The 27,772-nt window shown below is 41.4% G+C and overlaps 1 protein-coding gene across 2 annotated transcripts in view; it reads left to right on the top strand.

Annotated features, from left to right (window-relative positions):
• The first annotated feature begins 5,738 nt into the window (after positions 1-5,738).
• PLCB1 (phospholipase C beta 1) overlaps positions 5,739-27,772 on the top strand; it is a 695,363-nt gene continuing 673,329 nt past the window's right edge. For both annotated transcript variants that reach the window (XM_060612318.3, XM_060612326.2), the window contains exons 1-2: positions 5,739-5,852; positions 23,342-23,419. In XM_060612318.3, the coding sequence (XP_060468301.1) occupies positions 5,754-5,852; positions 23,342-23,419 (177 nt within the window). In that variant the 5' untranslated portion in view covers positions 5,739-5,753. The remainder of the gene's footprint in view (positions 5,853-23,341; positions 23,420-27,772) is intronic.

The raw sequence follows: 27,772 nt of genomic DNA, 5'->3' as shown, positions 1-27,772 counted from the left end.
TAAAGATGATTCTAATGGTAAATGATATTTATGTCTTGGCTTACATACTCTTATTCACATAACTGTACTGGGCAGGTGATCAGGGTGACCTTCATCTTGCAGTCATCCAAAGACCCAGGCTAACAGAGGCTCTGCCTTCTTTAACGCGTGACTCCCAAGGTCACCATGGAGGTCATCTTCATCCCAGGCAGCCAGGCAGGGAAAGGGTATGGAGCAGCAGATGTGGAGGGTTTTGTGTGCCAAAGACTATCTAATGTAACCCAGATGTAGTTATTATAGACCTCGTTCTGGGAAGTTTTTCTTCATATCTCTCTGTTATTTCAAAAAAGGTAGTGGGGCGCCTGGGTGGCTCAGTCAGTTAAGCGGCTGACTTCGGCTCAGGTCATGATCTCTCAGTCTGTGAGTTCGAGCCCCGCGTCGGGCTCTGTGCTGACAGCTCAGAGCCTGGAGCCTGTTTCAGATTCTGTGTCTCCCTCTCTCTGACCCTCCCCCATTCATGCTCTGTCTCTCTCTGTCTCAAAAATAAATAAATGTTAAAAAAAAAATTAAAAAAAAAAAAGGTAGAGTTAGAGGAATCTGACGCTTATATGCAATTAGAACTCATTTGTTCATAATGGAAAAGAGCTGTTGAATTCTAGAAAGTTAGAGATAAAAATGCATATGATTAAAGTTTATAGAATCAATGCAGGCAAAAAAAGGTTGACTAGATCACAGAACACAGAATTAGGATGCTGTCTTTGAATACTGCACATAAAAAGTTACTCGAAGGCACATAAAGGCAGGAGAGTACAATTATGGAATAATTGTAAATGCATTAACTACCACTGATTAACACTATGTGACAAAGGCTTACATACATGATTTCATTTGATTTTCACAATAAGCCTTCATGATAGCATACACTGGCTCTAGGGCCAAATTGTCTGGATTTGAATTCTGGTTCTTCCAACTTACTAGCTGAAAAAATCTTGGATAACCATTTAACCCTTGTCTGACTCAGTTCTCTCCACTATAAAATGGAGATAATAACAGTAGCCCTGTTCATGGGGTTCCTGTGAAGATTAATGCATTGAAAGTGTAAAGCCCTTAGAACAGTGCCTTGCACATACTAAGTTTTCATTATTATCAGCAGAGGCGCATTAACATATTAGGCTGTTGGATGTCAGATGGGTAAGAGACTTTCCTAATGTCACACAGCTAGCAATTGGTAGAACTGACTGACAGAAAGTATGTGTATTCAAATTAAAACACCTGCTCTTCCCACTATGGCAGGCTGTGAGTGAATTATGAACTTATAAGAGACTGAAACCACAGTTTCCTAGGGGAATTGGGTATACTTATATCATATTGTGGTTAAAAGCAGGGGGAAGGTCTCAGGTCTGCGTTGTAGGTTTTAGAAGTGGCTAGCATGGTAATTTAGAGTCAGGTTCTAAAGTCAGTATTCTTTGGTTTCAGTATCAGTTCTAAGTTGTGTGACCTTGAGCAGGTTAATTCAACCCTCCAAGTCTCAACTTTATAATTAGTAAAATGGGGGATAATATTATTTTCTATTAGATCAGTTCAGAGTAACAATATGGCTTAAGTAATAAAGATACTTATTACCTCACTTATCAGGAAGTCTAGAAATGGTTCAAAAGGTTAACAGCAGTCTCATGAAGGACCAAGGATCTTTTCATATATTTCTACTTGGCCATCCTCTTTACGCAGTAATATACTGCAAGAGAAAGGGTTAGGGGAGAGAAATGTTTCCCTAACGCCCTACATTAAAAAAATTTTTTTTTAACATTTATTTATTTTTGAGACAGAGAGAGACAGAGCATGAATGGGGGAGGGTCAGAGAGAGAAGGAGACACAGAATCTGAAACAGGATCCAGGCTCTGAGCTGTCAGCACAGAGCCTGACGCAGGGTTCAAACTCGTGGACCGCGAGATCATGACCTGAGCCCAAGGCGGACGCTCAACCAACTGAGCCACCCAGGCACCCCTACATTTTTAATCCATTGGGAAGATTTGGGTCTCTCAACCACCTCCTAAATCAACCAAGGACAAAGGAGAATAGGATTCTATAACTGGTGTCGACCAATAGACCAGTAATAGTTCATTCCCTGGGAAGAGGGAGGAGCTACCTTCCCTAAGCATCTGAACCAAATCAAGGTTTGCTTACAAGAAAAAGCGGGTGGGAGGGTGCTGTTGAACAGTAAGTGTATGTTATTGAGTGTCTGGGAAGTGTTTAGCTTAGCGCTCTGGCCTATAGTGAGTACTCAGAAAAGGTTAGTTTTGCCAACTCCCTGAGGCTGATATTTTGAAGGGCAATTCTGTGTTCTCACAAAAAACAGAACTTTCTATTGTTTTAAAAGTAGAACAGAACACTGAACTTGATGATCATAGGCCTGGCTCACACGATGTTGGATGTCCTTACAGGTCCCTTTGCATGGCAAAAATTCTCACACTTTAAAAGTATTTCTGCCTTGTATCCTTACCCAGGGGTGTGGAAAATGAGGAGGTTGAACTAACCTGCCTCAAGCCTCATTCTATCTGTTGAAAGGATTTATGCCATAGCCTTCCCGGATCAAATGGCATCCTCTTGATGGCAGAGGAAGCTCTGGGAGCCTATGTCTGTCTTGAAGACAAACGCTGTTCAGAATTCTACAGCTTTATTCTCCTTCTTATAGTCACATTCACATCAACAGCTGGGAAGGAACAAAAATACCAGATGAATGACTCCACCATCTATTGCTACCGTAATGGTATGTAAAGAATGACTCTCTGGCTCAGTAACATTCAACAATGAGCATCTATTATCATGGTCATAAGTCTTCAGGTTGGCTGGATTCTGGCAAATAGGATGGGTTCTGTTGGATCTTCCTCCAAGCTGGAGATTAGGCCTTGGTCTGCCCTTTATGGCTCCCTGAGTTGTTAATCTCGTGGCAATGACAAGAGACCCAACAGGGCAAACCCAAGCTCACAAGCATATTTCAAGCCTTTGCTCATATCACCTCTCCTAACATCCCACTGGCCAAATCAAGTCTTACAGTCTAACATCAGTGGGGTGGACAAATCACAGGCATCTAGTTGAAAATAGCAAGGTCACATGGTAAAATGTGTGGAAACACAAAGGGGCAAGGGAAAGAGAACGATGAAGGCACCACAAAGAAGTTCAATCTACCTTCTCATTTGACTAGAACCCACCTCTAATCTTCCAAATTCCTCTTCATGGGTGGGGGGCACATGTCTCGTCTCATCTGTCTTGCCCTCCTAAGCCACTCTGGTGGGTAAAACCTATTTGACCAATAATACTTCCAGTAGATAATGGAGAGATTGCAAGGGGAAAGAAAAGAGAGAAAAGAAAAAGTAAAGACAGAATAGGAAAGAGAAAAGAATCACTCTGATGGGATCCATTGTAAGGACAATTGAGAAGGCCAGGAACCCTGGAAGCAGAGTCTTGTTGCAATCCTGTGAGAACGTGATTGGTGCCTTCTGCAATGTTACTGGCAAGCAGAGCTTCCGGATTAGAAGGTCTATGAAAAGGATGCTCAGGTTTTAGTTTAGGGACATGTGACCAGATGAAACAAATCAGTGTTTATAGAGTGGCTTCCAAGGACAAGGCAAACCTTCCCCCCACTCCCCCCACAGAGAGCAGGAGTCAGGTGTCATGGTCACCAGGTTATCCATGGTGATTATTATAGTGCCTAATATATAGCTGGTGATCAATACATATTTTTTGAATGCACTGAAGTATTTAAGAGGCAAATTTCCCCACTGCATTTTTGGTAATGTTTTGATTTAGTTTATAAACACTGGGCCTGGGAAAGCCCTAGGGGTCAAGGACAAATGCTTAAGAGAAAAGAAGGTTCTTCTCATTCTTTTTTGTTCATATTCTGTTTCTTCTTTTAAGAAATCAATTTCATCGAGATAAAATTTATGTACTATAAAATATACTCATTTTAGTTCTGTGAGTTTTGACAAGTGTGTACCTGCATAATATAGAACATTTCCAACACCTCCAAAGGTCCCCTTCCCTGTCAATCCCTGCTTATTCCTGACCCCAAGCAACTGATGACCTGTTTTCTATCAATATAGGCTAGTTTGCCTATTCCAGAATTCCTCAAACAGAATCCTGCAGCATAACATCTAGTTTCTGTCAGTAGGTTCTGAAGCTTGTATCATTCATCCTTGTGGTGCATGCTCATTCCCTTTTATTTGCTGAATAGTATTCCATCATTTGGGCATACCATCATTTATTTGCCTATTAACCTGTTGATTGACATATGCAGTTTCCAGTATGGGCTATTATGAAGAAAGCCATGCACATTGTTCACACAAGTCTATGTGAACCTATTTTCATTTCTCTTGGGAAAGTCCTGAGTTTTATGATAAGTTAATGTTTAACTTTTTATAGGAAACTGCTCCAAAATGGCTTTACCATTTTATACTCTCTCCAGCAATGGATAAGCGTTCCAGTTGCTCTATATCAAACAATGGTATTATCAATCTTAATTTTTACCCATTCTGGTGGGTCTCTCTCTCTCTCTCTCTCTCTCTCTCTTTTAATAAATGAGAAATGTTTGTTGAATGAGCGAGGGCAAACATTCTTAGACCTATGTCACTAAATGAGCAAGTTAGGAGTCTACTATCCATAAGATACCTCTTTTTCTATGGTCTCTCCTCTCTCTCCCTGTGTCTCTGTGTCTGACACACGCGCGCGCGCACACACACACACACACACACACACACAACACGTGGAGAGGAGAGGGGGCCTTCTGTCTCTGTGTGTGTGTGGGGGGGAAACAAAAAACCATTGTTTCTCTCAGGGTGGGCTTTCTTTTTCAGAAGCACAACTTAACCGTAGCCCCACCCCCTTTCCAAGACCAGCGCGCTGCAAACCCTCAGGCGCAGCAAGGTTTCCCCAAAGAGCACTCCTGCCAAGCCTCTCTACTGCTCTCTTATCTACTAATAAATAATGTCTTTGCAAAGAGCTTGGTTGTGGCCGTCGCTAGAGAGCTCCCGCTAGGGGCTGCCTCTCCGATCCCTCCCAACCGCTCCCTTTCCCCACCCAATCTGGATCGGAAGGCACTCCAGGCTCCCGCCCAAGTTCCCCGGAAAGCCCCAGGGAACGCGCGGTTCGCGGGCACCCCGGGCACCCCTGCAACCCCGGCATGGGGCATGCTCAGAGGGCGCGCGGGCGGCGCAGGCGTTGGCTGCAGTGGGGCCCAGGAGCCGGGAGGTGCCGCTGCGTCCCCGCTTCCCGGCGCCTGACCCAGCGCGCAAAGTTGGGCTGGAAGCCGCCGGGGGAAGGAGGGACCGAGCCAGCGAGGGTGGCGGGGAAGCTGGGCGGGAGGAGGAAGGAGGAGGGGAAGGAGCGCGGGGGGGGGGGGGGGCGCGGAGCGTGTGTCACTCGCGCTCTCCCTCTGTGTATAGAGGATGTGCTGAATGGTGCGCTTCGAGGCGGCGGCGGAGGAGGAGCAGTACCCGGCGGCGGCTGGCAGCCTCGGCCGCCCGGCTCGGCTTCCCTGTGCCCTCCGAGGCTCCGCAGCCACCGCGGGCGCCCGACCCCGCGTCCCGCCCGAGGCATGGCCGGGCGCCTGGCCCCCGTGCGCCCCGCCTGCTGAGCCGCGCCGGAGGAGGTGCGGAGGCCGGGAGGCCGGGGGAGGCCGGCGGGGGAGCAGAGTCAAGCGCCTCGCGAGCCGAGAAAGGAGCCCCGCGCCCCGTCCCTGCCGCGCTCGCCCGGGCCGCCCCGAGCCCCGATGAGCCCAGATGGCCGGGGCTCAGCCCGGAGTGCACGCTTTGCAACTCAAGCCGGTGTGCGTGTCCGACAGCCTCAAGAAGGGCACCAAATTCGTCAAGTGGGATGATGTAAGTCGGAGGCGGCGGGCTGGGGGCGCGGGGCACCGGGCAGGGCGCGGGGCGGGCGGCGTGGGGGTGGGGCGAGGGGCGCGTTATGCAATGGGCGCACGGGAGCCGGCCGGGGCCGCCTCGGGGCGCGCAGGGTGGCCACTGCCGAGGCGGCTGGCCGGGAGCAGCGGCTTCGCGCGCGCTCCTGTCTCTCCGGGTCAGGGAATTGCCATCCTTGCCGGGTCTGGCAGGCGCCCCCTGAGGCTCTTCAGGCTTGGGGGCCTGAGGGGCAGTTTTTGCCAGGGAACGGTCCTGAGAGTTTTTGGAAAGTGTGAAGTTGGGACCATCTGGAGAGCGCTGGGGTGTGACCCAGGCGCACCCCTCTACGCCCGCAGACGCACCCCCTATTACCTCTATTGCTCCCTTTCCAGAAGGAACAGGACAGCCCCGAAGAACGAGCCTGTTCAGTGATTGCTAAGCCTCTTGGCACTTTTATGGGAGCCCACGCGGCAGAGGACACAGCGGTCCAGCCGACAGGTGGTCGCTGATGCCAAACTTCAGCGCCTGGCTCCGGAGTGAGGGGCTTGAGAAGGGCCCGGGAGGACACTCCTGTGAAGGGCTAGAGGGCAGAAGTCGGGGGCATTGGGGGGTCTAGGAGTGCTCAGCGGACCTGCGGGCAAATGGGGAGGGCTAGTTTTTGAGAACTGAGCTGGCTGGAGTCTGCAGCTTGAAGCAGAACCGGCAAGGCATTCCCCACAATTTATTTATTACATCTTTTGCCAAGTGGGGCAGAGCTTTGCCCAAACCCGGATCTCCAGCGTTTTGCAAGAGCCCTGGACCTAGGACTGCAAGTGACACCCGCTCCCCAACCCGTTGTCTTCAAACACTTAAATTAATAATCTTGCTGAAAACATGGGACTCTTCAGATGGAGGGCATTATCGTATCAATTTATATGTCCTGGGTGTAATTCAAAAGGTTTGTTAAGAACAACCCACCGGGATAAACCTGAGCTGCCAGGATCTAGGGAAATTTAGGTCCAAATGAGGAAGACATCTCTCAAACAGGAGGAATGATAGGCGAATAAGGTGTTCATCCTCCTGAAAAGATTTTCCACCTAGTAAATTATAGCCTGTTATCCTCCAGGGTATTTTTCTTTAATCTTCTTAAGCCATTTTCCAGTGTCTGAAAAACAATTTAAATATTCCAGGTACCGAATCCAATTACTTAGCTGAGTGAGTCTGTGTCTGTATTTTGTCCAGTTGGAAGTGCAAACGGGACTCGGGAGTATGAGCCACAGCTTCCTTGAAAGCTAATGGCAATTATTAAATGTTGTAGGCAAGGATAGAAACATACGTCCTTTTACGGAGGACTTTACACTTTTCTTCTTCCATCCCAGTGTAAGGACCAGATGTTTTTGTAAATGGAATAGAATCTAAACAATAAATTTGGACACAGATGAACCGCTTTCTTACAACAACAACAATAACAACAAAAGATAATGCAGTTCAGCAACAAATAAAACAGTTTTGCCCATCTTGAAGTCTCAAAGAGAGAACTGAGGTGATGAGAAAATAAAGGGCCGAAGGGAGAAAGACTTTACGGAATAAAGAAGGGTATTCCAGCATAAGCTCTGCATTTATTCACAGTGATACTTTTAAATGGTGCTCCAGAATATCTTATTTGGAAGAAAATAGCCGGCATCACTTTGAAAATGGAGATCTTCTATGGAACAAGTTTTGAACATCTAAGGAGATGATTTTTATTTTGTGCATTTATGGCATGTGTATTTCTTCCTTACCTGCTAATGCCAGACCATACACTAGTCTGGGGTGGTGATGAATGTGGACAGAATCTCCGCTGTTATAGGCCTTACATGGTAGGTGGAGGAGACAGAAAATTATCAAGAACACCAGTGATGTAGAGATTAGAAGTGATGCAAGGAGAGTATTGGAGAGGTCACCAGTCAGACACTACCTGAAGAAGGTGGGAAGCGCTCTCCCTGAGCACTGCAGCAGTGAGTTTCTTGGGAAGCCTTACTTTAGTGCACACGCTAAAGGGAGGGCCTGTGGAATCTCAGCTCTTCTGTAGGGAGAAACCCAGACTGCATCCAGGAGTCAGGTTACCTGGAATATGGTGAACTCTCCTGCAGGTTCCTTGGCTCTCTGTCTCCATGGTGATCTGTGGATTGAGAAGGAGCAGACTTTCCTAGGTCACCCATATCTTCCTCAGGAGTCACCCCTCTACTCTTGCCGTCCCATATCTGTCCTTCCAAAATCAAGCCAGTTTAGGTGATCGGGCTAATTATACTGCATCCTAGTGATACTGTGTGCCAAAGACAAAGAGAACTACATGTTGAATCTAAAGGCTTGAGTTTACCTGCTGGTTCTCTTGTCAGTCAGCCGTGTAACTTTAGGTTAATCACTTAACCTTTCTGAATCTTTGCGGCCTCTTGAGCAAGACTATGAGAATGCCACTTTTGTTTGTTTGTTTGTTTGTTTGTACCTGTTTCACCTGTAATAGTTGGAAGTAGCCAATAGGATAAAGTAGCCCTTCTCACACTTGAGTGTCAGAAACATCTGGGCGATTGGCAACACGTAGTTTGCTTGGTCTCACCCTCGGTTTCTGATTCAGAAGGTCTGAAGATTGGTCTGAGAATGCATTTCTCATAGAGTCTTGCTGAGTCCACTGGTCTGGGGAACCATACTTTGAAATCACTGAGATAAGGTGTGTGAAGTGACTTAAAAAGTATGGCAGATAGCTACCAGGGTCTTGTCAGCCCATGTACATTATTGCAAGTTTGTGATTTTAATTTGATCTCTCTGCATGTTGAGAAATTCATCCAGCTGTTACTTTTCTATCTAAGAAGTAGAAGGACCTCAATGACAAAATCATGGACAATCTTTAAATCTTAATGGCGTATTTTACCAAGTGTCTTTGGTGCCTAGGCTAGCTTAACTTGCATTCATATGTGCCTTTTGAATTTCTTATATGCAGTGAACAATTTTCAGCACTGTCACCTGTTTCTAGTGGGTTAGTAGAAAGGGAAAGGGAAGAGAAAATTTTTGAGAGGCTGTCTCGTCTGTCTTTGAGGAGGGGAGACTGTTGGGTTTTCCCTTTTGGCTTTGACTTTGGGAAATATCCTCTGCCCCCTGCACCAGGGGGGCATCCCCATCACCTTGTTTAGAGGACAGTTAAATGCTGGAAATAGTTTTAAAATCTCTCAAATACTGGATCTCACTTAAAAACTGTAGAACCCTGCCCTCTGGTCTTTAAGAAGAGGGATGGGCAAACTCATAAAATAGATTCTGAGTAGCCCATTAGAAAGCATAATAATACATTTGAAAGGATGAGTATGGGGCTACTTAGAATTGTAGAGAGATTATCTTTTGTTGTGAGTGGTTAAAACACCACAATCACTTACTCTGTTTTTCTGGCCACTCTCTGGAATGGAAGATGTCACCTAGAGGGTGCAGTGCCCTGCATAATCTGTTGGCTACATGCCAGCATCATGGCTGTGGATGCTTTAAGAGTGGTAGTCAAAAGCTTTGACATAGGCACTAACCAATCACAATAGACAGTAGCGGGCAATGGAGGTGGAGCAGGGTCCTGGAGAACACCCCTTTGCACCAGGGCGTTGGCCTTTCTTTTGCCTGATCATGAGGAGGGCTGCGAGTCCCCAGGGTCTGTGGAGCATATAGAATTACTTCAGTGTTTGAACGACTAGTGGTAGCGTGTACAGTTAGGAGATCAAGGCCAAACCTTGTCCTCCAGAACTTGATCAGCAAATATAGGACTGACCTATCGTGGTTATCTGTTTTACCAGTGATACCAAAGGATGCAACTTTATCCTTGCTTTTATTTTGCATTTGTATATTATCAGCCCCTGTGGTGGAGGTGGGTGTAAAGGACTGTGGACATTGTGGGAGAGTTCTGGTGAGATGGACAGTGGAGGGGGGTTACTTTCTGCATCTGAGGTAGGGAGCTTAGGAGACTATGAGTCTAGGCCCTCTCTCTCCTAGTGTTTGGCCTTGCTTTGTATGTGGAGGAAAAGAGGAAGGATAAAAACCATACAATTGGCTCCCCCCCACCCCTCTTCCCAGCCCCTGATGTGTCCCTGATTAAGCTCCCAGGACCTTGTCTCTTTGTTCTACAACCTCTAGGACATGAAAGGTGTCACATTTGTTTGTTCTTTCTTTTTCTCTACTCTCCCCCTCCAAGTTCCAGTGTCACTGTAAGTTACTTAATACATCTCCACCTCAGTTTTCTCATCTGTAATGTGAAGATTGTAATATTTCCTGCTGCACAGAACAGCTGTTAACATTAAGTGAGCAAAGGCATATGCATTGTTTTGTATAGTGCCTGACACCCAGGAACCCTTAATAAAACACGGTTTTTAAAAATTATTGTTCCCTCAATGGTTAGAGGGTCATGAATTTTTCCACAGTGGCCAGTATATGTTAGATGCCTCCTTTATTCTATAAGTGGGAACATCCAGACCTTCCTTTCATTCCTTTTACTATGTGCTTTGATTTTAATATTTTATAATTGGAAAAAAGAAAAAAAATCAGTGTTTTACCTGTTTCAAAAAAAATTCAGGTGTTTCAGGGAAAGTGAATCCACATAAAAAGCAGGACACCTTCTCTGTAAAGCAAGTCAGTTTACAAAGTATCCAGAAGTTTTATTTCTACTTAAATTAAAAAAAGAAATTATATATATATATATGTATATATATATATATATATATATATATATATATATACATATATACATATATATATTCCACCTGGAAGAAGGAAACACTTAAACAGAACTCTTGTAATGTAGCAAGAATATATATTTAAAATAAATATGTATAAAACTAATCTTTGTACATTCTGTCTCACAAGCATAATCTAGCCAAAAGTTGCAATTGCAACTGCCTAAGTTGTTTGAGAAGAAGGCTGTGGAAGCTCAAAGGTTTGGATTTGGATTAATGCCCCATGGCTTTGAACCAAGTAGCACTCTCCCCCCTCTCCACCATTCTCTCCCTTTCAAACAAAACCTCCGCAGTTAAAACAGGTAATCATCATCACTAATAATAATAGAATAAACATGCTTGTATATTGCACATTTCCCAGCATCCTACACAGAAGCTTGGGTAGAGTATTTGCATTATGTAGAATATGCAGTTACAGTTTCCAAAATGATGGCAGCAGAATGATGGAGGGCACTGACCAGATTAATGAGGGAGCTGAGGGGAATGGCTTATGAGATGGGCATTCAGCAGCACTCACTCTGGAAAGGTTATGGGAAATAGAGAAGAAAAGGCTCCGGCTGGTAGGTGGTGGATCTGGACGGGGCCCCCACAGAGGGAGAGGCAGGTTTTAGACTGAAAAGCTGGCAGATGCTCTCTAAAGGGCCACATACGTATGCCCAGATATGTCCATTTTTAATGCCCAAAGAGCGTTTGTGAATTTCTCATCGACAGTAATTACTTTAAACATGAAAGTATTAACGTTTCCAAAATCTAGTCCAATAAAGCTACTTTAAGCTTTTTATCAGAGCGTAACATGCATACTGTAAAACACAAAAATCTTCTGTCTGGCTGGATCTGTTTTCACAAAATAAACACTACCCAGTATGCAGCACTGGATCAAGAACAGCACTGCCCTCTCTAGGTGGTACCTTCCAGTCCCTACACCTCCTCCCAGGGGTAACAATCAGCCTGACTTATAACTTTATAGGTTGGTTTTGCCTGTTTTTGATCTAAAAAAAATGATTTTTTAATTTTCAGTGAAAACAAAACAAACCCTCTTCAGCCTAAAGCATTTTTTTTTATTACTGCTGAATGAACCCTCTTGCATAATAACAACAGAAGTGACTTACCTTCTGTTTAGATGGCACTTGATTAGGTCCTTATCTGTCCTAAGGTGAAGTCTGGGAAGTGGAGCAGGTGTAAATGCCCCGAAGGAGGAAATAGTTGAACGAAACTCTGGTAGTTTAACAAGGAAATGTAATGCCTACAGGCTGTTATTGGCATAGGAAAGGAGACCAGCAGAGTGCTGTTTGTGGAATCTATTTTTCTCTTCTAGATTTTCTCTCTTATCTTGCCTGACTTTGATACTCCTACCTGTGGTGTATTAGGATAATTTGCTCTGGCTATTAGCATATCTTGAATACTTCCCTTGAAAGTTCAGTCTATCAATAAATAGCTTCAAATTATATTTACCTGCAATGATGTTTAAATGGGACAGGAACATTTTCCTTTTTTATGTTGAACTTGGTGACCTGTGGTTAAACGTTTCTTTATCAGGATTGTTTCATGTTATCATGAACAAGGAGTGCCGGCAGAAAATGAAATAAGATTGATTGTGAATTGTTGACTAATGCTATGGGTCTCACCTAAATAACACATCCTTGGTGACTGAAAATGTTGCTTTTCCTGTTACCCACGCTAATATTAGGTTCATGCAGCCTTTTCAGATCATAAGTTCCACCTGCTCAGATTCCATAATGCTTCTCTTTCCCTGTCTGTGCCATGTCTGATGCCCCAATCTAAGCCATGTGCCCCTGTGCATCAGCAGGGAAAGCAACTGGAGACATACTTCTTTCTTAAAATTTTTCTAATTTTAGACAGAGAGAAAAAGAGCAGGGAAGAAGGGCAGAAGGTGAGAGAGAGAATCCTAAGCAGGCTCCATGCTCAGTGCGGAGGCCCGATGCTGGCTCAATCCCAGGACCCTGGGTTCATGACCTGAGCTGAAATCAAGAGTCAGAGGCTTGGCCTACTGAGCCACCCAGGCGCCTCTGGAGACACGTTTCTGAGATCAGTTACACACGAGCTCCTAAGGAAGCCATCAATTTCTGTAAAAAACTGACAAATATCACGTAAAGAACACTAGATTCTTTAAGAGTTCTTCTGATTCCCCTCTGATCTGATATTTTATTTTTTTTATTATCTTCTTCACATGTTAATTTCAATTTTTTTGGAAATTTTAACTTTAATTTCTATTCTGAACAAATGTTTAGGCATATGTCTTCATTGATGTTGACTAAATGTGTGTATTTGTCAAGAAACTAAATTATTGTAAATGGAGAAACAGACTATTATATAAAATAAGAAAACATTTAGTATTAAAATAGAATAAAAGCATCCCATATCTGTTTTTTTTTTTAAATTTCAGGGGCTCTTTCAGTTCCATGTTTTGTTTCCTTTATTGCATTAAAGTTTTATGAGCAAGTTCAGGGAAAATGGATCAGTTTGCAAAGAGAAACACTTTTACCTGAACTAGTCATAGTGGACATCAGTCTATAACATTGATACTTAAAAAATTAGGAGATTATTTTGCTGTTAAAAAATCTAATTTTCTTTGGAACTTGTTTATAAATTAGGTAAGAGAAAGTTAATGTGATTCATTTTATAGAAGAGGCCACATGGACTTAAAAAGAGACAGAAGACCACAGAACAAGTCAGTGAGTGGGCTAATAGACTAAAAAAAAAATGCTAACCATGATGCATTCTCAGGTGTTCTGTCTCAGATATTGTTGAGTCTCACTTAGCATCAATTTTCACATCCTCTTAGTGGAATTTTTTAAAATGCAGAATCTGGAAATCCAAAGCTACATTGACTCTCTGGAAGCATCTAATATTCTGGCTGTAAATTAAGTTCCACCAGCATGAGAAGCAGTCATATGAGATTTAAAGGGCAGATATGTGAAAGAGACCACCTTTCTGTATTCCTGGGGTTGTTTCCGTAGAAAGTGAGGTGTTGAAGGCAGAAGCATTACTTTCTGTAATTGTTCATAAGTGGCTTATGTCCAGGGCCATGGGTCTAATGAGGCAATGGCAAGAGGGGTTGCTCACTGTTCTCAGATTACTCTTCCTTTGCCTTGGGCTAAGCTGTTGGGTTTTTGACTCCAGGAGTTCCTTCCTGATTCTTACCTTTCTGAATGTGGTGAAAGCAATAGGTTTCCTCAAGGGTCAGAGCTGTGGTGTTCTGGGGTCATTCATGGAGGCCTAACCTGAAGCCCACTTCACCAATCCTTGTGGTTCTGTCCAATTACCTGTAATTAAATCCTTTTATGTTCAAAATTTCCAGAGAGGTTTCTGTTTCCCTCACTAACCCCTGCCTGATCTGTCTTTTATGGTTCTAAGATTTCATGATTTTCAGTCCTTATGTGCAACAGATATCTATATCCCATGGAGTTTGCTCCTTCAATATTACATTTGAGTAAAATGGAGTTTTGCTATAATGCTGCCTTTGGAGCTCAATATCGAGACTGAATCCTAATCACAGGCAGTTATACTTGTAAAGCACTGTTATTATTTATTTATGTTCACCCCTGTTTAGTCATCAACACCACCTTTAGTGGTAGGAAAAAGGCAAGTGTTATTCCCATTTTACGTAGAAGGAAACAGAGGCTAGTCAGTTGTGACTTGCCCAAGGACGTACAACTAGTTGGTTAAATTTAAAACTAAGTCTTCTGGTTATATTCTCTTTACAGTCTATCATGGTATCCCCAAACAGGATCCTTTAGGTAACAAAAGACTTTTTATTTTCATTTTATTTATTTTGAGAGAGAGAGAGTGCACAAGTGGGAGAGAGAGGCAGAGGGAGGGAGGGAGGGAGAGAGAGAGAGAGAGAGAGAGAGAGAGAGAGAGAGAGAGAGTCTCAAGCAGACTCCATGCTCAGTGCAGAGCCTGATGCAGGGGCTTGATCCCACGATGCAGGGATCATGACCTGAGCCGAAATCAAGAGCCAGCACTTAATTGACTGAACCACCCAGGCATCCTGGTAATAAAAGACTTAACCATCCAGATCAATACAAGTTAAAAAAGATTCCTTGGCTTCTCTACAAAATCTCCCTGATTTTAGGATTCATACAAATGGGGTTTATGTCCCTACAAACTTATCCCTTTTGGCTACTGTTTTCAAAAACAGGTATGGTGTATATACAGAGTTCATTTTTGTCTACATTGTGTTACATGGGAACATAGGAAAGCCTCATTGCTACTTTGAGGCACAGAGGCCAGTGTATATTATAGTCTACAAATGTTCTCTATCACTCATTCAGTAGGGAGACATGGTATATTTAGGTATTCAGGAGTGGCGTTAAAACAAAGGTCATTTTTTCCATTGCCTGATAAGTGACACTTTTGTATCTAGCAAGACTCATTACATGTGCTTCTCCACCTTTTTCTTTCCCAACATACTTGCAAAATGTTGTCTTTTGTTGGATTCCCGTTAAGACTGGTCCTGTGGCTTCTTACAGAAATCATTGATCTTGGAAATTTGGTAGGCATGATGGGAGTGTAGACGATGAGTGACCTGACCTGAAGCAAGATGCAGAATGGCTTGAATTCAAGGTAGTATCAGTCGAGAGGCCAGATCTAGATTGCCGGGTTCAGGAACGTGTGTACAGGCAGGTGGATATCCCTTGTCTGTGTTACAACTGGACCACAGCACTTGGAGGACTATAGCTTTATGTTATTTATCTTCTTTCCCTAGGGCAGAGCATAGGCTTGGCACTCGGTAGGTACTGAGGGAATGTTTGTGGAATGAAGGAAGTGTTCTGGTGTGTGTCTGGTTACAGTGGGTTCACACAGGGGAACATGTCATCTTGAGGCAGACCTGGAGGGTGGTCATGCTCTGAAGAGACCTTCCTGACGCACTGTCTGTGGTGTTGGTTGGAAAGCCCTGCTCTATATCCTTCCATTCTCTCAGAAATCTCCCAGAGTCCAAAGGAACTCTGTGGCCTTAGTTTCTCTCAGTGTGAGTTGGAGAAGCAAAATGTTTGTTGTCAGTACAGATCTGATGCTGTTGTGGGACCAATTAAGGTTGAGTGTGTACTAAATTGCAATTCAATATTGGTTGAAAATTGTGATGCTTAATGTATTTACATCCCATCTTCTGAATGTTACCAGTGGCTTCCGTTTTCTAAAAAAGATGCTCACATGAGTACCCAGGTATTGTTGTGAAAATTTTCCTTAAAGAAATTCAGATGTGTTGGAAGTGACAGATGAAAGACTGATAGTTGTGAAAACATTCTCTTTATTATGGTAATGATTCACAAAGACTTCCTCCCTTCCCCACTCTTCATTTAATTACTGGGGCCACCTACACTCTCCCACCTTCCCTCTGGTCCCTGGGAAAGCACATCTTCTGTGTGTTCTGGAGTCCATGTTGCCCAGTTTCTCTGGATGCTGACTTTATTATTAGCTTGCCTTTGATAATATCTGTGAACATTTTCCCTCTGCCAAAGCTCCTCTAAAAACATATCAATATATGCCTTTTAGCCACAGAAATTCCAACATAGACTCCAGCACAATGTTCTCCAGACTTCCACACATAGTTATTGTCTCCTCTGACTTCTCTTGCCGCAACAAAATCCTCCAAAGTCTTGTTCTGCCTTTACCACTGCTTTGAAATTTCTCTTGCCAAGGCTACTGGCAACCTGTGAGATGTCAGCCTCAACTGATACTTTTCAGAATGTACCTAGCTTCTTTTCCATCCACCCATTCAGTATTCATAATGAACATAAGCATCGATGCTTCTTACAAGCTAGACATCTTGTCAGTGTTGCAGAGTTATGATGATAAATGGTTTGGCTCCTGCCCTCATGGCGTTTGTATTCTATTGTGGGAGAGAGATGCTAATGGAATAGAAGTATAATTATTTCATTATAATGGTGGTAAGTGCTATAGAAAAAGGTACAGAAGTACATGTGAGCATAAGAAATGTGGAAGGCTCCCCAGGAGGCATTCTATTTATGGAAAGACCTGGGTTATAAGTAGGACTTAGGTCAACAAGAGGAGGGGGGTGTGTGTCAGGCCAAGGGAACAGCACATGGGGACATTCCAAGGATCAAAGGATGTCCTTTGAAGGACATAGCAGAATAAGCCGGTTGGGAGTTTGTTGCTCAGGTGATGCTGGCAAAATGGCAAGTGGCCTGCTTAGGTCACGGCAAGGTTTTATCATAAAGTCAATGGGAAGCCATTAAGCTCTGTTTTTCAACCTCAGTGCTATTGACATTTGAGGCTAGGTAATTCTTTGCTGTAGGGGACTTGTCCTGTGCATTGTAGGATGTTTTGCGCCAGCTGTAGGGGACTGTCCTGTGCATTGTAGGATGTTTTGCGCCACCCCTGGTCTCTACCCACTAGATGTCAGTAGCAAAGACCCCAGGGTGACAAACAAAATTATCTCAGGACATTGCAAAATTGCCCCAGTTCAGAACCACTGATTCACATTCAAACTACCGATTTAAATCTTAGCTGATTTTAAAAAGGACCGGGTTACCACATGTGCAAAGGCACGCGCACGTGCGTGCACACGAGCCACACGCATACGTGGCCAGTAAGCACATGAGAAGATGTTCAACATCATTAGTCATTAGTCATAGGGAAATGCAAATTCAAACCACAGTGAGATGCCAGTTTACACCCACCAGAGCTGTATCTTGCTAAAATGGTCAGTTTCTTCATCTGATGTCCCCACTAAGCAATGAGCACCTTGGATAATTGGGAATCTGGGCTCTTGTTTGAATCTGTAGTATAGTGTCTTAAGTTCCCTTGTGTGATATTTGAAGAAATATGCTTCCAACTTTTCCCTGTATTGTATTAAGAGAGATTTTCATACCTATCGGTGAAATGCAAATACTAAAATGGTGCTTCTCTCTACTGTTCTGCGTCTTCTTTTCTGGACCCCGTTACTTCCTTTGCTTTCATTTATTTGGGGGAAATTTCACACTGTATAGACCCCTGGAAGAAAATTCTCATCAGTGCAGATGCATGTAGAAGTTTAACCTCGCTGATCCTAAGCCAGCACCTTAGCATTTCTATTGTTTTATTTTAATTGTTGTTTTCATAGTTAGGGCTGTGTTGCTGATGTTTGATGGGATCACATCTGCTTTTCTATGACCCTTAGGACTCTTTTTCCTTACACAACTGTTTCCCCTACAATGTATATATTTGCCATCTTCCGCTCTACTTTTTCCTAATGCAGGTCTTGGGCACTCCCTGTGGAACATTGCTTGTCATTTCTCCTTGTTGACTCTGTAATATTGATTAATTTAGAAATCCATGTCTTTATTCCTATGTGTTCTCTTGTAACAGCATAAAAACATAGAATCACCGTGGAGTGAGGATTGTGGTCAACACTGGCCAATAGACTTTCTGCTAATGGTACTAAGGAATAAGCTGTGGGTCTGTGGACTGGTCCTTGACATTCATCTTAAGGTTTAGGGTTACTCTTTGCACTAGTTTGCTTGGGCTCCTGTAACAAAGTACAACAGACTGGGGGGGCTTAAACAACAGAAATGTATATTTTCACAATTTTGGAGGCTACAAATCTGAGATCAGGGTGCAGAACTGGTTCCTTCCTTGAGGGCCATGTGGGAAGTATCTGTTCAGTCCTCTGTTCTGGATGGTGGATGGCTGTCTTCTCCCAGGGTCTCTACATCATCTTCTCTCTGTACGTGTCTGTGTCCAAATTTCCTCTTTCTATAAGGATACCAGCCTTATTGGATTAGGGCCCACCCTTGTGACTGCCTTTTAACATAATCGCCTCTGTACAGACTGTCTTCAAATAAAGTGACAGTTATTTTCAGGTACGGGGGTTGGGACTTCAACATATACATTTTTTGTGGGTGGCACAATTCAGCCCACAATATACCTCAACCTAGCAAAGTATATGGCCTCAGAGGGCAGCAACATAATGGCTTTATTCAGATATTCGAAGAATTGACACTTAGAGAAGCAACTAGATTTATTTTGTACTACTTAGATGTTAAAACTGGATGGTAGCTGCATGCATGGAAAAAACCCAAAACTTGCTAAATGGAATTATCTGACCAAATGTGCTTTGCTTTGTGAAAAACGTTTCCCTATTAAGAAGAAACCTTTTTAGAGTTTTAAAGTTTAGAGCTGCACTACCCAGTAGAAATATAATTTAAGCCACTTAGGAAATTTATAATTTTCTAATAGCCATAGTAAAACAAGTAAAAGGAAACAGGTAGAATTAATTCTAACAATATAGTTTATTTAACCCAATATATTGTTTTCATTATATAATCAATATTAAAAATTATTAATGAACTATTGTATATTCTTGTTTTCATTCCTTGTCTTTGAAATTATACAGCACATCTCCGTTGAACTAGCCACATTCTAAGTTTTCAGTAGCCACAGGTGGCTCATGAGTCCATCTTGGACATGCAGGCACAGAACATACATTCTCAGTTGGGACCAAATCACCTCCAAAAAATGAAAAATGGTCTTGAAGGACAAAAATATCTTATTCTTTTTTTTAAATTTTTGTATAGAACACAGATACACGTACAGCATATAAATAGATAGGACATCTGTGATATTAAAATTTCATTGTGGATAATTAGGAAAATAAATGTCTAAAAGGGCTCCTTCATGGGGCAATAATGAAAAAAGTAAATTGCAAAGCAGTAGCTTCTTATATCATATTAGTCTCACTATTGATATATTGATGAGATAGGGATGCGAGTAAGTTTCTATCAAATGAAGAGAAGTAAATGGAAACTTACTGTGCATTATTCACTATTACTAACTTAAGACAGGTATGTTTATCAGTGCTCTCTTTTTCAAGGCAGATGTTTATTGGGAAAAAAGAAACTTACAACTTGAAATAAACAAGTTAAAGTTGAATTCTTAGTTAGAAACAATATACTTACAAGACACAAGTTTGTCTACCTTTTAAGCTCACTGGTGCCTTTACATCATTGTGTTCCTGACCCAAAACCTCACCCTTTGTAAGTCTATGTCAGTGGGTCTCAAAGTATGGTCCCCAGACCAGCAGCAGCAGCAGCAGCAGCAGCAGCAGCAGCAGCAGCAGCACTAAGGTCCTGTAAGAAATGCACATTTAGGGGTGCCTGGGTGGGTCAGTCGGTTAAGTGTCCGACTTTGGCTCAGGTCATGATCTCAAGGTCTGTGAGTTCAAGCCCCGCGTCGGGCTCTGTGCTGACAGCTCAGAGCCTGGAGCCTGCTTCAGGTTCTGTGTCTCCCTCTCTCTCTGCCCCTCCCCCACTCACACTCTGTCTCTCTCTCCTTCAAAAATAAATAAACATAAAAAAATTAAAAAAAAAAAAAAGAAATGCATATTTACAGACTCCAGCCCAGATCTATCAAGTGAGAAACTCTGGGGAAGGGTCCCAGCAGTCTGTGTTTTAACAAGTCCTTTTAGTACATCTGATGGACCCAAAAGTTTGAAAACCACCATCTTATATGGAATACATATCTTATGGATGCTGATGGAGAGAAACAGACTGTCCGAGAGTTGTCTCCATTTTTTGGCAGTAAAATGCTTAAAGAGTTACAGTCCATCAGCGGTTCCCTTGAAAATGAAGGATGACCATACATTTCAAACTTCAAACAAGAGCTTATGTTCTGACAATTAAGAATACTTGTGATATGGGTTGAGTGGCTACTTTGGTACGGGAGAATATAGACATTGCAGCTATGTGGGAGGTGGGAAAAAAGCAGGTGGAATTGAAAATGGATATTCATGTATTTCTGGGTCAAATCCTGCCTTCGATGGCAAGAATGCCAAGTTCCAGCTGATCTTGGAATGTTAGGGGTGATTATGGAGGAAGTAAGCAGGTAGACGAGATAAAAGATCATTTAACAGAGGAACCATGGCCGGAAGAGTGAGGTCACGAAAATATTTAACAAGGCAGCTTTAATTTTGAAGGAGGAGAAGGAATAAGCTAGAAATAGCAGTATCAGAAGCAAATGAGGCAGCCTAGTACAGTGTTCTAAAATATAAATTTGAGGTTTGCCCTGATGACTTTAAATATTTGATTGTCTGTGACCCTTGCAGTGAATTGTCACCAAGGTTTCGATTAGAATCTTGTCAGATGCTCTTGTCAGACACCATGATAAGAAAAGGAACTGATTTGAGGATGATATATTAAAACTACAGGCTAATTCCAGATTCACCGGAAGTGGGGATGTGTGCTGTGTGCAGCCTGTCAGAAAGTTTCATTTTGCCCGACTCTAGAGGATGATGGGTAGTGAAACAGAACTGAAAATACTGCTGTGATTTATTGCAAATATTGCTCTGAACGTTTATGCATATAATCTCATAGGTGAAGCTTAAACTATTTTAAAAATTGTTCTTTTATTATCGTATTAAATTGGTTTTCAATTTTTTTTTTTTTTAACATTCAGGAGTAATTTTAAAATTTGAAGTTCCAGCCGAAGTTCTGTGCCACAGTACCATCCTTGTAAAAGATATTTTTCAAACTGCATGTTAAGAATAAATCTTAAAAGGGGCACCTGGGTGGCTCAGTCGGTTGTGTCCAACTTGGCTCAGGTCATCGTCTTGGGGTTCGTGAGTTTGAGCCCTGTGTCAGGCTCTGTGCTGACAGCTCAGATTCTGTGTCTCCCTCTCTCTCTGCCCCTCCCCCTCTCACACTCCGTGTCTCTCTCTATCTGAAAAATAAATAAACATCAAAAAATTTTTTAAGGGGCGCCTGGGTGGCGCAGTCGGTTAAGCGTCCGACTTCAGCCAGGTCACGATCTCGCGGTCCGTGAGTTCGAGCCCCGCGTCAGGCTCTGGGCTGATGGCTCGGAGCCTGGAGCCTGTTTCGGATTCTGTGTCTCCCTCTCTCTCTGACCCTCCCCCGTTCATGCTCTGTCTCTCTCTGTCCCAAAATAAATAAAAAACGTTGAAAAAAAAAATTTTTAAAAAAGAATAAATCTTAAAATTATCAGGATAAAACAGAAGGGCAGGACCTCAAAAACTTAAACAGAGAACTATTGTATGATCATTCTGGGTATGAAACAGTTGAAAGCAGGGACTCAGATATTTGTCAATCTGTGCATAGCAGCATTTTTTGCAATAGTGAAAAGATGGAAATAACTCAAGTGTCCAGTGACAGATGGATGAATGAATAAAATGTGATGTATACATACAAAGGAATATTAGTCAGCCTTACAAAGGAAGGGAATTCTGACACCTGCTACAACATGGATGAACCTTTAAACACATTAGGCCAGTCACAAAATAAACCGGTCACAAAATGATAAATATTGTATGATTCTGCTTATGTGAGGCATCAAGAGTGGTCAAATTCATAGAGACAGAAAGTAGGTAGTGATTGTCAGGGGCTTGGGGAAGAGGGAATGGGGAGTTAGTGTTTAATGACTGTGGAATTTCATGTGGGAAGATGAAAAAGTTCTGGAAATGGATGGTGGTAATGGCTGTGCAGCTGTGTGAATGTACTTAATGCCACTGAACTTTATGCTTAAAAAAAGGAATTTTTATGTTAGCGGTATAATAAAACCATAATAAAAAAAGAATGCCATGATAAACTTTCATTTGCTATTTTAATAAGTCAGTTTTTAAGCATAATCCGTTAATAACAATAAATGTTTTTATGAGGCAAGCATTTGGTTCAAGTACTTTACCCAAATTCTCCTATTTAATTCACACAGACACCTTCTAAGGTAGGTATTATTATGGTTTTTTTTTTTCAGTTGTAGCTGTGTAAGATGAGGTACCCAGGGGGGACAGGCATCCGCAAGGGGATGGCCTTCAGAACCGAGCTTTCTAATAAGACTTACCATGTGGACTAAAAACATTGATCTACTCTTCCCATCAGGAAAACAGTCCCCAATTCCAAAATTATTTCTGCAAGTTCTAATTTTCATTATAAGTATCTTTGATCAGATAGACGATATGCCATACTTTAGTTACAATGTGTATGAAATAGTTGAAATAAACAGGTAATTTATGTCTCCTTTAAAAAATGTAATTCCTGCAAAGGCCCAACCAAGTATTTCAGTATAAAAATCCATATCCAGTGACATGTGTTTTCTTGTGCAGATGGTATGCCTTTATGAAAATTGCCAAAAGAAAAGAACACATATTTTAGAAATGTTTAATATTATAATTACAGTGCATGCTGTTTTTGCTTTATAATGTACATGCTTTAAACTCCCGAAGACTATTTGTCTATGATGTTTTATTTCATCTTGTGAAATTTAAATTTGCAACAATTTTGTGTATATCTTTCTGAAAATGTAGACCATGGCCTTATTTATTGTTACCTTGGAAACAGCAATGCCCAAATAATATGTTTACTCTCTTTAGTACAATAAAAAATAATTTTATAGAACAAATGTAATTTAAAATATTACCTTCAAGCATGGATTTTAATTAATTTTAATCATATAAAATATGTAATGATGTTTAATATTAAAATTATTTGGAAAATTAGAGCTTTGAATAGAAAACATGTCAATTTGTCTTCATAAATATGTGCGTACCTGGGCTTTTCTTTTATAAGTAATGCACAGATATTCTAATTATTAGTAAAGAAGCTTAGTTATGTAATTAATAATGCTGTGAAGTGAGGATGCCATGTCTAGTTTTTTGAAACTTTTACTAATAATTGCTGACCCTTGAGAAACTCATAACAACTATTACTTGCTAAGTAACTCCTGGGTAGGACTTCCTACAATGATATATGTTGATATTTGTGTTTTTTCTTATATTTCTAGGACTCCACTATTGTCACTCCAATTATTTTGAGGACTGACCCTCAGGGATTTTTCTTTTACTGGACAGATCAAAATAAGGTAAAAAGTGAGATATGTCTTTCTTACATTTTCTAGTTTGTTGCTGATTTGCAAAGTATTTAAGTTACCTCCATAAGTATATCCATTTCATGCATGACCCTTTGTAATTTATTTAAAGATTCTACTTAGAAATAAATGTCTTAGGAGTTTCCAAGGATTCTAGCCCAAAGTATTAGATATGCTGAATCCTAGAATAATTGCCATTTTTTCAGGATAAGAACGTGGAAATGTGAATTACATTTGTTGTAGAAGAAAATTAGCCAGTATTAGTGACTTAAATCCCCCCTCCAGTTCTACTCATAAAGAATAAAGAAAAATGATGAGAAAATCACTTGTGACCCACATTATAAGTTTGGCTTTCCTTTTCTCTTCCTTCTCCCCTTTGCTGCTTATTAAGTGTTCGCCTGGCCTTGGCACAGGAATTCGGTCTTGATCATTTATTCACATTAGAAAATTAAGAATAAGATTCCTTTAGCTTATACCTTCAGTGTTTCAAGATTTTTTTTTTCATATTTAGCTTTCTGTCTACCATTTCATGAGTTTAGGATCTCATTTATTATGAAGCCAATTGAGATAATTCCATATTGAATTATTAAATAGAATGTCTGCAAATCACAAGATTTATTTGGGGTTTAATGGGCAGAAAAATATTCATAGAAAGTAGTTATTATTTCAAGAAACAGTGGTTCTGGACTTGAACCTGTGAGGCCACAGAACACAGAATGTTGTGACCCTATAAGCTCTGTTATTTGGAGAGATGGGTAAGCTTTATTGAGAGTGCTAAATACATATTTAAACCAATAAAATACCAGGTACCACATTGTGAAGGGCTCTTAGTCTTTTCACATCCTTGAGTTAGGTCACTATTGCCAAAGTTACTGAAATTTGTTGGCCTTTCCTTCTGCCTTTGGGGCAACCTGGACTTCACCTGTGAGCAGTGGTCTGGAACTGGCTGTGTGAAATGGCATATTTGGGGTCAGGGTGGAGCCTGGAGGAAACTCTCAGGGTGCTGGATGGTAATACCTCCCTCCCAGGGCCAGTCCTGAACGTGTCTGTTTACACTCATCTAAAAGGCGAATTTTAGCCCTGTAGCCCTCGAATTACTTTTTGAATATGGGTGCCCTGGAATCATCTCTGGCAATAGATCTAGGGCTAAACCATAGACTCTAAGCTAATGTCAAAAAAATGAATTTCATTTGCAAGACTTGCTACTTAATGTTCATGTTTATTACTGGGTGTGTTAATCACTTTGGGTTTGACATTCTGTTTGGTTTCCTGCTGTTATGTATAAAACAATGGCTTGAAAGAATTTTTTTTTTCCTCCTAAAAGCTATTTTTAGAACTGTTGCAGCTATATTCATGAAAGATATATTTATAATGCCTAGGGCATTTTTAAAGGTTGGGTATTTGTACAAGGGACTTAACTGTCAGTTTGATTTTTCAGCTTGTAAATCAAGCTTCTATAAAAGCAACAGAAGGTATTTTGGGGTTTTTTAATAATTCATGGCAACTCAGTTAAACTCCCTTCTAAGACCAATCATAAATATTTCTTTGCTTAAGAAAGAGAAAGGGTTTAGGACCGAAGGTTCTTTGATGCATGTCTATTGTTCTGAGAACCCAGGATTTTGACTTATGTCTATTTTCAGATGTGGGAAAATTTATTTCAGATTTTTACCACAACCGTTTTCTCTTGCTTGTAGTGCTGTTTATGACCAATTGAAACAGATAATATGTTAGCAATTCCTTTTATCTCTTTATTTCTTTTCCTCTTCTACCTAAGAAGATAGTAAATTTCATTTTTCACTTTTTAAATACCGAAGTCATCCCATTTTCATAGATCAGAGTTACGAGGTTTATTTTTTAGTCAATGATCATATATCAGTATACAAAAGATGAGAGGATTTAAGAAAAAAAAAATTAAACTTTCATTGCTTCCAAGTTTGTCATTTTCTTCTGGCTTTATGCCCGGTCTTGGAGCCAGAAGGAGTGATACATCCACTTCTAGGAGATGGACGGGTGTAAGTGATATATTAGAGGAAATGTATGCTAGAAGATGGTGCTCTCAAATGAGGGGTGGGAAGCCAAGCTTTTAGTCTCTGTTTTTGCATAGGATCATTTGATGGTACCTGGCTGAGAGGTGCAATCATGATGTTACTTAGAGGCCCACTTTCTTCAAAAATTTTTTTCAAACAGTGACTCTTAGTGATGTGAATCTATCACATATATTACAGAGATGTCTCAGAGAAAAAAAAATACTTGTAAGTTTATTCATTGATTTTACACACTGTGTTTTCCTTTGGTTTGGAAGTGTGCATTGGCATTTATTATAATGTACCTCTCTTCTCCCTTTGGGCTTCTTCCTAACTAATTTCTCCTTTGTCCACGGAGCCTGTGCCAAAACGACGCCTGGTCTGCTCAGAGGCGAGCTGAGTGGCTTTAAGAAGCTCTTGGGAAAGAAGCTCTTGTTACAAGATCTTTCTTTTTATAGCACTGGAGGAAAATTCTCACATTTTACTCAATGTCTTACCCATGTCATTTCTCCTGTAGCGGCTACATGATACCACCCCAAATTATACATTGTACCTTACTATCCATTCTACTGTAGACCACAGCCACTGATTTTGCGCCACTGAATTCATCCTCCATAGACAGTGACATGCTCCCTTCCTCTAACTCCCCCTTTGATTTTTCATCATAGAAATGATGGGTGGCAAAGAAGACAGACAGCACAGATGATAGATTTAGGAATTAAAAAACTAGAGCTAGTAGCAAGTCATTTTTAGGTAGCAAACATGTGCTTTGGTGAAACATTGAAAAAATATTTGAGGTTGGGGGAAGCAGATAAACATGACCATGATCTTAAGGGATATATGTTCATTCTTCGTACCAGCTCTGGCCTTATTTTAATCACTTTCTTCTTTACTGTTGGCTCTGTACATCTTATTGACTGCAAGTAGCAACAGCATGTTTCTGAATAAGACTGTTCTAAGCACGGTGGTTTTTCTTATGTCAGTGTCTGTTAGGTCAAGAGGATGAGCTTATCTGTAATTGTGGGTGAGAGGGGCTCCTGCACGGCTGGAGTATGTAAGGGGTTGCTGGCATCAGTCTATGACTTTTCTTTGGAGCTATGCCAGATTGGGACAAGGAACCAACACAGGAAGTATCAGCCATGAAAACCATGTAACTACAGGAAGTATCTGCATCACAATTTTGGAGGAAAAGCTAAAGAAGAAAAAAGAAGTCAATGTTAAAGAGCTAAAACAAACCTATTCTGCTAGAAGATGAAACAAAGTAGACCTATGCCTTGCAACTCGATACCCTGCTTCTGTGCCAAGGTTGGTGTAAAAATAAAACTAGTTACTACTAGTTCAGATCCAAGAAGTCCAGCCCAGCAGACTCCTCCTTGTATCCCTAAAGCAGGAGCTTGGAAGGAGAGAGGAGAGGAGCACATAATTACATTATATCAAAAAGGAATAGGAGGAAAAAGACACATTTTAAATGTAGGACTCCTACTACTTTCTCTTTTTTGTTGTTACAGATTTTATTTATTTTTAATTTTGTGAATAACACACAAATGTGTTCTTTGCATTAGAGAATAAAGTAGTGTAAATGCCCTTAGCCCCTCCTTCTTTGACCCAATCTTAGTGTACCCTCCAGGGTCAACCACTGGTAACAGTTCCATGGTAGCGTTCCCTGTCTCCTCTGAAGGAATTTTACATGCATATCTATGGAAATAGTTCATTTTGTTTTGTTTATATCTGTTTGTATCCTAAATACCACCATATCGTTTTTACTGTTTCACCAACTTGTGTTTTACTTTATTAGTTTGTCTTAGAGAACTTTTCATGTAAGTACATGTAGATCTACCTCTTACTTTTAAATTTCCCTGTCATATCCTGTGGAATGGATTACCAAATTTCATTTAATAATAATTTCTCACTGGTGGACTGTGGGTGTTTGTTTCTAATTTGGGGCTACAGGGAACAATCCTGTAATACAGGGTAATAGTCAGCCTGCATAGCCCTCTCTGGGTAGATGGGTCAGGGGTTCCCTGAGGTAAATTTTCAGACATACAATTGCTGATTGAAGGCTATACATATCCTAAATTTTAGTTAATAGTTGCATCATTTTATACCCCTATCAGTGTTGTGTGAGAGGAACTGTTTCTTCAGGCCTCACCAACATTATTAAGAAACCTTTTATTTTTGCATTTATGTATATTTGCATGTATTGATGCAGCTGTTTTATCTCTGTTTTGATTTGCCAGTGTCTGCCTTGATGGTAAGATGTGTCTCTTTTTATGCCTTTATGGACTGTGCCTGTTTTCTCTTACATGAATCTTGTGTCCCTTGC

The sequence above is a fragment of the Panthera onca genome, chromosome A3 (assembly GCF_046562875.1).
Source record: "Panthera onca isolate mPanOnc1 chromosome A3, mPanOnc1 haplotype 2, whole genome shotgun sequence".
NCBI classification, from domain to species: domain Eukaryota; kingdom Metazoa; phylum Chordata; class Mammalia; order Carnivora; family Felidae; genus Panthera; species Panthera onca.
The sequence above is the reverse complement of the archived record's forward strand: the minus strand, read 5'-3'. Positions and strand labels throughout refer to the sequence as shown.